This window comes from Macrobrachium nipponense, chromosome 1 (genome assembly GCF_015104395.2).
Source record: "Macrobrachium nipponense isolate FS-2020 chromosome 1, ASM1510439v2, whole genome shotgun sequence".
Classification (NCBI taxonomy): Eukaryota; Metazoa; Arthropoda; class Malacostraca; order Decapoda; family Palaemonidae; genus Macrobrachium; species Macrobrachium nipponense.
In genome coordinates this window covers 91,361,399-91,373,354 of record NC_087200.1, presented here as the reverse complement: position 1 = coordinate 91,373,354, position 11,956 = coordinate 91,361,399, and the positions used below count along the sequence as shown (strand labels likewise).

Below are 11,956 nucleotides of genomic sequence, written 5' to 3'. Positions count from 1 at the left end.
ACAAAAAATGTCGACGTAAAATACGTCCAGTCGGCGTAAGAGGGTTAAGTTAGTGGGGATGTCATGGGGGCTAGTAGTTGTGACAGGTGGAATTGGGGTCATGACCTGGAGAGGGCGAATGAGTCAAGTGATCCTTTCGTGAACCAGTGTATGACCCAGCCTGGCCTGGAACAGCTGTCAAGGCAAATGAGAAAAATAATGTAGATCGCAGCCCACATCTGGAAAATTGCCAGCTGGACAGAGTTTACTGCAAGACTTTGGACAAGGCAGAAACAACCTGGGATGTCAAAAACTTGTCTGATAATATCCATTCCATGACCAAGAACACTGGTAAAGATGACTCAAAAGCAAGACTTGACTGAATTCAAAGGAATCCGAGGTACCATGGATTAGCTCTTTTGAGGAATGGAGGAATCTGAGGTATCATGGATTAGCTCTTTTGAGAAATGGAGTTTGTTGTTTCTCTTTTAAAAGAGCACTTAAATAACAATGCTATTATTTCAGAAAAAATTTTTTTGACTGCGTCAAGAATCACACAAATAAGCCTAAATTTAAGGATAACATGATCTTGCTAAAGCACACCCAGGCAGACCTTGTCAAGTATCCTATGGTGAATTTACGTGTACAAATCAAGAAAACAAGAAAACATGATCTTACCAAAGCACACCCAGACAGACCTTGGCAAGGATGCTATGGTGAGATTACGCATACAATGTCCAAAGAAAACAAATAGCTTAACAAGACTGCACTGGTAAAACACCATAGACTTGCAAACTCATAAAAATTCTTGACAAAAGTACTAGTTATAGAATTAACTCAAGAGACAAATTCACTGGTTAGTGAATTAAATAAGAAACACTAAACAAGAAAACAATAATGAAACTGAGTGACCTAGTTCCAAACATTAGTATGTTGAATCAAATGAAATCAAGAACTAGCATGTTAACAAAGGGCATGGTTGATATTATAGTAGAGAGAAAACGTGGTATAATTAGGAAATTCAACCAAACTGGCAAAAAATGTCAATAGGTAAAATGAAATGAGAAAAGGCTCTCCTCGGAAACTAGCACTATTGACTTGATTGTACCAAGACTCTCAAACAAGTGAGCCTGAAGCACAGGTAGCACCTGCAAACATGACAGCCCAGCATAGTGGAAATTGTCTGGATCATGACTAGTACAAGTCCAGTGAAACTGGGACTCCAGCATCCTAGAAATCCTGGAGTATGATTAATGGGGTTCTGAAGAAATAAACTCATTTTCAGAACTCAGGGTCTCAAATATTTAAAGTTGAAGAGGTAAAGTAATAATAAGGGCCAAATACTGAAAAATAGCCTTTATTCTCACACCTATAATCAAACATTGCACACAGGATGGTGCTTGAATACTAAATATCACATTACACACAATATGCAAAAACTTTCAATTAAAAAAATCACAAATAAAGTAAAAGCTTCCGAGTTACAAAAAAAGTACAAATTTATGTTATCTTCCTTTTATACAATCCTGATATCTGAATATGTATATGCTTTCCTGTTCATTGTGTGCTTTACCATTTTCAAGATCATACTTAGGTGTCTTGTTTAAGTTATTTTTTCTTTTTAACTTCTAGACATAACCTTTCATTACATTATACAGTGTGGTCCCTATGAAATATTAATACATACTATATATTAGCTGAGGTTTCAAGCAAAGTTTACTCTTGATAATGTCATTTATTATAGAACTTGGTTGATAAAGACACATGTAAGAATTATTTTAATATGCAAAACTCAAATGTAAAAAAAAAAAATCCAAAAAATACATAAAACAAAAGTATTTAAATGAATTTTCTTAAATGTGCTTAAATTTTTTTTCATGTTCATATTTATGTAAGGAATCTTGGTTAGTTTAAGTCTTCAACACAATTGTGAAAGTCAGGTTGAAACTAATTAGATGGTCTGTAATAGCATGTAAAAAGGAAATTATGAAAAAGTAATGTTCAACATACCACAAAATACTTGAAGCACACAGGACATCATGATCCTCTTGGAAACCATGATGGACAATACTGTTTAATACTGTGAACTTGAAGATGTGTGTTTCTGGATATAAGAGTGTAGTAATAAAAGCTGTAAAGTATTGTTTTGGAAAGGGATGAAATACTTTTTATGTAACCAACTTAACAAGTATATCCATGTATGTACAACCAATGACATTAATATTACAAATATATCAGCAAAATATACTTTGTGTAATGAAAAAATATAACCAAAGTACTAGCTAATATCTTTGACTGAGCAACACTGTATTTTCAAGAACCTAAAAAAGATTTAAAGTATGTGAAAAAGAAGTTTAAAAAAGGTTGGGTTGAAAGTAAGAAATACAGGATGGTATGCATAAGAAGGAATGTATTATAAATTTAATACCTTTTAGACACTGCATTAGCATGCAATGCTCCATGAGATAGAAAAAAATTTCAATCTAACTTTGCACATCATCTTTCATCAGTAATACTCTTGAATCATAAATACATGTAGTACCTTGTCATTTTACTTTAAAATTAGTTATCCCTATCATTCTTAATGATGGCTTGTGTAATCTGACTGCACTACGTACATTCAAAATTATAGTACATCAATCTCATGCTTTGTACAATAGTTGTTGCAGGCAAATTCTAATACATGTATCTACAAATAACATTTGCTACAAAGATTGAATTGAATACTGTATACAGTGCTCCCCCGTATTCACGGGGGATGTGTACCAGAACCCCCACCCCCCGTAAATAGTTGGAACCCCTATAAAAATGCATAATAGTGCCTATTTTATTAGTTAAAACTCAAGGAAAACCCACTAAAAATTTGTATACCTGGTTTTTTTAAGTCTTATCACAAAAAGTGCATTTTATGATGAAATTGATAAAAAAAAATTGTGGATATTTCTCATAGAAAAATACAGTGAATAGGCGAATTTTCTGCAAATAATGGGGGAAAATATTCCAGAGAGAAATCCGCGAATGCATGAGTCCGTGAATCCGAAGAATGCAAATATTGGTGGGCCGATGTACTCAAATATTTTTGGGAATTTCATAGTGTCAGAAATTGTGGTTGGTGTAATACAGATATATGAAAACTTTTTGTCCTTTTTAGAATTGTTAAAAGATCCACAATTGTATACATGTGTATTTGTAATTATAATAAGGGAGCTTATACATATTTTTCAACATGATTTTCCAGCTCTGTTTTCACTGTTCCATTTTAAGTAATATATAAATACTGCACTATAAGTATATGTATGTGTATACATGCACATACAACATCAGATCTTTTAACTAAACATATTTTCTGGGCTCAGCGTCTCTGTCGCTCCGTGAAATGTGTCCTCTTTAGCACTATTTCTAGTAAAATATTGCTATGATACCAGAGAACTGCTAAATTGGACATGTCAAAGAAGTCTCTGACTCGCTACCTACGTCAAAATCCCTTTATCCTCTGATATTGTCTCAGTCTTGTACCAAAAAAACAGCAATTATTAATTAAGAGAGCAGTATAAAAGTAAGTATTTATTGTAAAAACTTAGATTTACTTAGAGATTATACATTGGATTTTAAGAGGTGAAGTGGGAAAAATCTGCAGTGATATATATATAATAAAAGCTCTGTTGGCTCCATACATGCACAGGTGATAGGACAGTAAAAGCAGGGACAGTGATCGATTTAGGAATATTTTGGGAAAAAGCATTCTTTTGTTAACATTCATGGTTCAATTTGCTTTTCTGGCTCTGGATCAATTAGAGATATGAAAATATAATAATTATATACTTATTTTGTGGTGCAAGATTGTAAGTTTAACAGAATCCTTACTGTATGAGAAAAGATGAGTTTCTTAGAATTTACTTACTTTAAATATTTCACTATGTTAAACAGTACACAAAGTCAAGGTGATGTACCCTCTCATACACTGGGTATTTAAAGAGAAAGATCAAAACCTTTCATTCAATATACAATATATATACATTTAAAATCTAGAGTGTCAAAGTTAATTCTTTTGGTCAATAATTGCTTCATGATAGATTTTCTCTTTGGCGGCGGTTAAAAAATTTATTCAAAATCTACTGACAATAAATTGAACTCTTAGGCCAGGAGTACACGAGCCACTCTGTGGTGCCACAGAGTGGTGTCTGTGTATGGCAGGAATGTGGCTTCCAATAGGTTTCCATTGTTTGAAAGCTATGTCAAGCATACAAGTGTCTGTGGCAAGCAACTATGGTGAGCTGTCTCTGATCCCTGTCACAGCTTATAAACCATGGAAACCTATGGGAAGCCACATCCTCGCCACATACTGACACCACTCTGTGCCACCACAAAGTGGCTTGTGTATTCCTGGCATTATGGGGAACAGTTCTTGGCAACTTTAATTTCATACATACTTTTGCATGTTTGTGTTTGTGTGAAGGGTTTAAGATCCTGGTGCTATTAAAGAGTGAAGTATCCAAACAAGGTGTAAATAAATTATTTTTCTTCTAATTTCAGAGTTATTATATGTAACTATGTTTATACCCCAAGTTCAAGTGTTTGAATACAATTATCTGTTAATTGCCCATGGGCCATAAAAATCAGAAATATAATTATCTGTTAATTGTCCATGGGCCATAAAATCAGCCCTGAGGATGGAAGGGAAACATGATGCACCCTTCATCCCTTTAGCTAATGGTGTCCATAATTGTCCCAGCCTTTATTGTCCAATTACCTGTACGTACTATCATCTGTGCATGTCACTAGCCGACAGAACTGTTGTAGCTGTATATGGTGGTGAAGATTACCTCAGTGAAGGACTTTAACCATAATTTGGTTCAAAATCCAGGACTAAACCTATTCATAATGTCAACTAAAAACTCATCATGTCCATTTATAAGCTCAGTGTATAAGGAACTCACTCAAGTAGATAGTCTATGCTATGGTATTGCATTCTTCTGTCTTTGTGATATTTTTCTCTTGTCCTTAAAATATTTCATGATTTTGCTGTACTATAATAGCTTTTACTTTTTGCATTAGTTTACCCCTTGAGACCCTCTTTGTTGTTTTACAATTCACCATTTTGTTTAGGTGTAGTATTCCTTTCATTCAACTGCAACCTCAGAATCATAACTTGCAGTCAGTGGTATATATAATGTATTTCATTAGCTGCCGGTATAAAACTCTTCTTGTCATATTAAATTTTTTTTTCGCTATCACTTGCCAGTCCTTAACAAGAATATACATTACTATTCCTACGTCTTGCATATTTGGTAGCAAAAGATTATATCTAACTACAGTGATATAACTACTGTTAAGTCACTGATTTGTTTTCATCCTTATTCAGATCTTTCTTTAGATATCAGTTGTAGCAATGAAATATCTACCAAATACATATCAACATCAGTACCCATATCAAACTGTTACCTATGTAGCTATGACTAGTTATTTGCAATTTGTTATGAAACCTATGTATTATCCCTTTCGTTAGAATCTTTCAGTTTTTAACCATGGAGTTTTATATCCAAATCAGGTACATAGAACTAAGTGATTCAAAAAGAAAACCTAATTTTCAAACTTCTCTGCAAATATTCCTACAAAGGACAGTTCACAGTACACAGCCATGTGTGCAATAATATATAGACTGAGTATGAAATAAATATTTTTCTCATTGAAAACAGAACTGTTTCGTCATAAATGAATACTTCTCTCATTATCACAATGCTCCACTGACATCTATAATGAATAAACACACGTGCATCTTTACTGGATCAGATGTTACAAGTAAGCTAGTTAACATTTATTCAGTTGTTCCTTACTATATTCACTTTTTTTGTGAAATGGATAATTAATCACCTAAATTTGTGGTACCAGTATTCCACTATAATGTCTCCAAACATATTCCACTTATTATAATAGTTGAGCAAAATATTATGTAAATAACTCTCAACAAGAACTGGGAATCAAGAATACTGCATTTATCATAAAGGATGATTCAGAGTATTCCCTATGACATTAGTGACTCATAAGCCATCAAATGGACAAAACATTATGTAAAACCCAGTAGAACAGTACAATTTTACAGCTACAGGTACTCCTCGTTTAACGACAGGGTTCCATTCCAGCGACCACATCGTTAAACGAATTCGTTGTTAAACGCTTTATTCTCTTTATTTCGATTAATAGCATTAATTTTGAGTCATATATTATACACAGAACTAGTTTCAGACATAGCCTACTATTTGGCAGTACTGACAATGCTTTTTATCATTTTATCAATCATATATATTTTCATTTTATAACTTCATAATGTATAATTTTCATTAAAATGGTGTACTTAATTTACCACATTTAGCCAAATTCATTCCCTAGTTGGCCTATTACCAAGTAAATACAATGCTAGGGTAAGCCAATACAGTACTAAACTTTTCTCAGAATCTGCACATTATTTAGCAGTCACTTTTATATTCTAAATTTGGTATTTCATAATTATCGCTATTAGTTTCTTCATCATTTATTTTTATCGTAGAGGGTAGTGAAATGAAAAAAACAATGAATGAATTTCAGCGATCACGTGGCATTTGAATGTCGCCATCAAAACGTAAACAAAGCACAACGCCATCTATTGAGGAAAGTGAACACAACTATTCGCAAATGGGATAAGCACTTTCTAGCATTGATAAAGATTTACACTTGCAACTCTTACCACTAACATCATCTGATCTCATGGGTGACATATCAAATAGGTATGTAAATACACAGTTGTATAAAAAATTATCAAACTGTATCATATGTAAGTCTTTCAAGCATACCAAAAGTAAGGAATTCGTGTATAATGTCTCATTGTTTTGAATAAAAAGAATTGGTAGAGACTTCTAAAGTGGAATATTTAAAAAATATATTTATTTTCAAGTTAATATAAGAAACATTTGACTTTACACATTTTCTTTTCATTACTAATTCACACATTTTGTTTTCATTACTAAGAATTATTCTCACTAAAATAAAGGAGATATGGCATAATTTTTGCTGTCTTGAAGTTGTAAACAACTGTGGCACCACCTGTTCGGCCGCACAAGGAACTAATGGCGGCTGAATCAAGCCAACCAGTGGAGTTCCCAGACCATAGAATGCAGACTTTACAAAGTATATTAAATCCTTATTCATTGTAACAGTCACAGATTTCAAGGTTTCCAAAACCTAGGCTAGGCTAGATTATTGGCACTGAATAGTCTTCCTATTGGCCACCATTGGCAATGTTTTTATTTTCATTTTATGGTTTTTTCTCTCCATGTGTTGTCATAACTCTGAGTTGTCGTAAAACGAGTACGTCATTAAATGAGGAGTACCTGTATTACTTCCCTATGGTTTTAATTATTATCAAAGAGATAATTTGTATTTTATATTACAGTCAGAAATGAAATGCAGTTCAACACTGAACTCTTAATCATTTCTGTACTTGAAATGTAAGTTTAATGAAGGGACAAAGTCTTACCATATAACATAATTCACAAAAAAATGCACCACTATTAATATGAATCAGGCAAAACTATAATCACCACAGCACAAAAATTTATATTGTCTTGAACTCACCCATGATAACAGTTAGTGTACATAAAGATTTCCATAAACTTTACTTAGCACTCATTTCTCAATGTATAATTTCAATATGTTCAGTATCTAGATTCAGCTACCTAAATGTTATTACCAGTCTAATTTCAAGATTGAATCTTTAAGGAATGTATGTTGATCAGGTATTCACTCAAAATTATTGTTTCAGAAATACTACCAGTTAATGATACATTGGCAAGTGAGGTATAGGAATATGTGTATATAATTTTATTTCATTGTATTGTATGGCAATGTATGGAAAGTTTAAGTCATTAATTTGCTTATTACTTACTTTTACTTCAATAGCAAGATAATTTTTGCATCCTTTCATTCAGAAAAAAAATCAAACTATCATAAAAATGTAATTTAAAAAGATTTGTTGGTTAAGAAATGTCCGAATTATAATTCAGTCTGAATCATCTCTAGTAGTATTAGTTACCATTATTTGTAACTTTACTATGCATTTATCAATTATAATGGGTAATTACGACTACCATGCGCCATATCTTGAATTACAAAATGATAAGGAATATACTGATAAAGAGATCATACAGATTTATGTTAATCTAAAATATCTGAATGATATTAAATCATTAGACTATCTCTACTTTATTTTACAAGCACAGCTTTGTAAGTTTCAAACTTTGATAGATCACAGCACATACCATTGACTCTGTAAGCATTTACAGTGGAATATAAAATAAAAGTGGATTTTTAGCAATAAGCTAGTTCTACCTTGAAGTAACATGCTGAGGTGCAAATACATAAAACATAGATATTTTGATCAAGTAATTCAGACAATTCTCTCTCCAAAGCTTCAAAGCATTTATAAGTTTCTAGTAAAGCAGTTTCTCAACAAATTACATACTGTACAACAAATGCCTCATTAAAAGGAAGAACAAAGCAAATACAGTATTGTGATTAGGTGCTCTATTCATCACAAAATACAAAATGACTTGGCGCTTTTGAGTGTATGAATAGGATATGGTTGTACATTCTCAAGCAGTCACACCTAAATGCTATATAGGGGCTTCAACTAGCTTGCAGCTAAAAATCCAGTGCTCATATAAAACTAAAAACTTAACAAACTACACACTCAATTCATTATTACATTAAATAAATAAATCCTAATAGGAACCAGCTAAAACATAATGGTCAAACCACCATTGCTGCGTTCTTGAATTTGAACAATCTGTTACAAATACGTCATCCATTGACTGCTTGTCACCTCTATCTAAGCATTTGTTGGTAGCCTTATGAACAATGTGCCCAGTCTGCAATAAATGTAAAGGAAAATACAATGTTAAAATAAAGATCTAGTCATAAATAGGCTGGCATCACAAAGTACATAATACTAGTCATGGACACCAAAAAATATTTTGCAAGTATTTTAAAATTAACCCAGTTTTATATGCTTTATCTACATGTCATTAACCCTTAATGAACAGATGACCTCGTATGAGTAACAATTACAGGTTTTGAGTGGTGGACGAATTACCTCCTGATGAGTATCAATATTATGTGCCATCGATTTTGAGATAACAGGCAGGTAAGAGGTTCCATTACTTCAATAGCCTGTGAATTTATTGATGGCAACTTTTAGACTGGCTCATCTCACCAATTCTAGGAGGCTCATGATTTAGTTGTGTACACTAATACCCTGAACTTGTAGAGGTTAGGTTCCAGATCCCACTCACCAAGTTTGGTACAGTCTTTAAAAATGCTAATACTAAATGCTTACTTCTAGAGTTGAACACTAAATATGACATTCATGCTCCCTAAGTATTAAACTAACTTTTAATGAAATAAAAATTATTGTAATTTCATTTAAAAATTAGCTTAATACATTACCCTTAAAAAAGAAATAAATGGTTGGTAAAAATATAGTTGTGTATGAAGATTACGTACAACATATTTCTCTTCTTTTCCCCTTGACCAACTGATCTATTTCTGGGCTCAGCCGTGTCGCTCCGTGAAATGTGTCCTCTTTAGCACTATTTCTAGTAAAATATTGCTATGATACCAGAGAACTGCTAAATTGGACATGTCAGAAGTCTCTGACTCGCTCACCTAAATAAAAGGTGTCGGTATAGAACTGGGGCCGATGTGTTAAAACACTACCACAGTAACCCCTCCAATTAGCCTTTTCCTCATCAAAAGACCCTGAAAACGGGGAGCCGACCTATAGGTCACACCAGTACCCTGTTGAAGGGGACTGCGGCGACATTCTTATCGATAGCCTCCCAGCGTTGCACGCTTTTTTATAGCTATCTGTTCTTTTTATTGGTTTCGTTATTCTTTTTCGTTATGGATCGTCAATCTGCCTCTTCACCCAAGTTAAGTACTGGTTCGCCCTGATCTATTTTTAGAAGTCTTCTCAACCACTTTTAAGAAACTTTATTCTGTCTTTCTCTTTGTTCTGAAATTCCTTTTCATGAAAAAACTGCTTTTTATTTGGACTAATACAACACTTAGTTGTGTCCGTGTTTTAGAACAGCACATTTACTGTTCTAGAGGGTAGGGGGTAAAAATAAATAAGATTAAAAATTATCTGCCACTAATTACTTATGAGAGAGAGAGAGAGAGAGAGAGAGAGAGAGAGAGAGAGAGAGAGAGAGAGAGAGAGAGAGAATAGTTGGCTTTATATAAGTATGAAGCTGACTTTTAAGTGAAATTAAAGTTACTGCAATTTCATATAAAAGTTTTAAATGAAATTAAAATGACTGCAATTTCATATAAAATTAGCTTAATACTTGCCCTTAAAATAGGAAATAAATGGTTAGTAAAAATATAAGTATGTGAAGATTACATACGTATGAAGAGAGAGAGTTATGTTATAATCAGCAACACCCCCTCCAATCACATTATTTGATACATTTGACAGCTCTGGACTTGGAGCTTCGAATGGAGTTCAAAACAAAGAAAAGGGGGAAAACATTTTTTTATATGCATCACTTTGCAATAACAGTTATATTATTATTATAAAATATTATTATTTTTTTAGGCCTATAACAGTCATCCTGTTCAACTGGGTGGATTTTATAGAGTGGGGTTGCAGGTTGCATCCTGCCTCCTTAGGAGTCCATCACTTTTCTCACTGTGCTGTTTCTAGGAGCACACTCTTCTGCACGAGTCTTGGAGCTACTTCGGCATCTTTTTCCAGGTTCCTTTTCAGGGATCTTGGGATCATGCCTAATGTTCCCATGATTGTGAGTACACTTTCCAATGACATATCCCATATCCTTCTAATTTCTATTATTATTACTGCAAGGTAGCTGGTGTTTCTTGCATTGGCTCCAGTGGAGGGCTTCTGCTACTGAATCATGCCTCTTTTTGTACTGTTCTGTGCAAGAGTCTGACATTTGCTTGCTATGTGGTTTATGGTCTCATTTTTCATATTACACTTCCTGCATGTGGGTTAGATGTTATTCCCATGTATCCTTCTTTGGACATATCTGGTTCTTAGGGCCTGTTCTTGTGCCGCAGTTAGCATTCCTTCTGTTTCCTTCTTGAGTTCTCCCCTTTGTAACCATTGCCATGTTTCATCGCTGGCAAGTTCTTTCCTCTTTCTCATGTGCTGTCCGTGCATTGGTTTGTTGTGCCATTCTTCTGTTCTGTTTGTCATTCTCCTGTCTCTGTGGGGTGCTGATAAGTGAAAACCGCCATTAACTGAAACTCGGCGGTTTATGGCACCACGTTTCGGTTAATGGCGCCACTGTTAGGTATGTTATGTCACCATAACTCTATTATTGACACGTTATGGCTCCAATGACCGAAAATTGGCCCGTTATGGCAACATAAATCACCGAATATATAGCGCTAGACGAGCACCATAAAACTGGATAGCCATTAACCGAGTCTGCCAATAACTGGGGACTGTGTGCATTATTATTATTATTAAATAATACTTATTATTATTATTTGAAAATATTAATAAACATATACGTTCCATAAAAATTCTTTCATCTCAGCAAGAGAGAGAGATAGAGAAGAGTTGTTCTTACTTGAAAGGGAAATGGAAAGGTTATTTCTTTAAAATAATATCACATACAAATTTTTTAATTACAGTTATGTTATTATTATTATAATTATTTTTCAGTCTATCACAGACATCCTATTTGACTGGGTAGTTTTATAATGTGAGGTTCCATGTTGCATCTTGCCTCCTTAGGAGTCCATCACTTTTCTTATATGTGCCTGTTTCCAGGAGCACACTCTTCTGCATGAGTCCTGGAGCTACTTCAGCAGTAATTTTTCCAGGTTCCTTTTCAGGGATCTGGGAATTGTGCCTAGTGACCATATGGGTGCCACTGGCATATCCCATATCCATCTTATTTCTATTTTCAGGTCT

General features: G+C 33.8%; 1 protein-coding gene across 4 annotated transcripts in view; it reads right to left on the bottom strand.

Moving 5' to 3' along the window:
* Positions 1-3,530: 3,530 nt before the first annotated feature.
* The window catches only part of LOC135219459 (probable N-acetylgalactosaminyltransferase 9), a 315,788-nt gene continuing 307,362 nt past the window's right edge, over positions 3,531-11,956 (bottom strand). For all 4 annotated transcript variants that reach the window (XM_064256253.1, XM_064256251.1, XM_064256252.1 and 1 more), the window contains exon 11: positions 3,531-8,879. In XM_064256253.1, the coding sequence (XP_064112323.1) occupies positions 8,733-8,879 (147 nt within the window). In that variant the 3' untranslated portion in view covers positions 3,531-8,732. The remainder of the gene's footprint in view (positions 8,880-11,956) is intronic.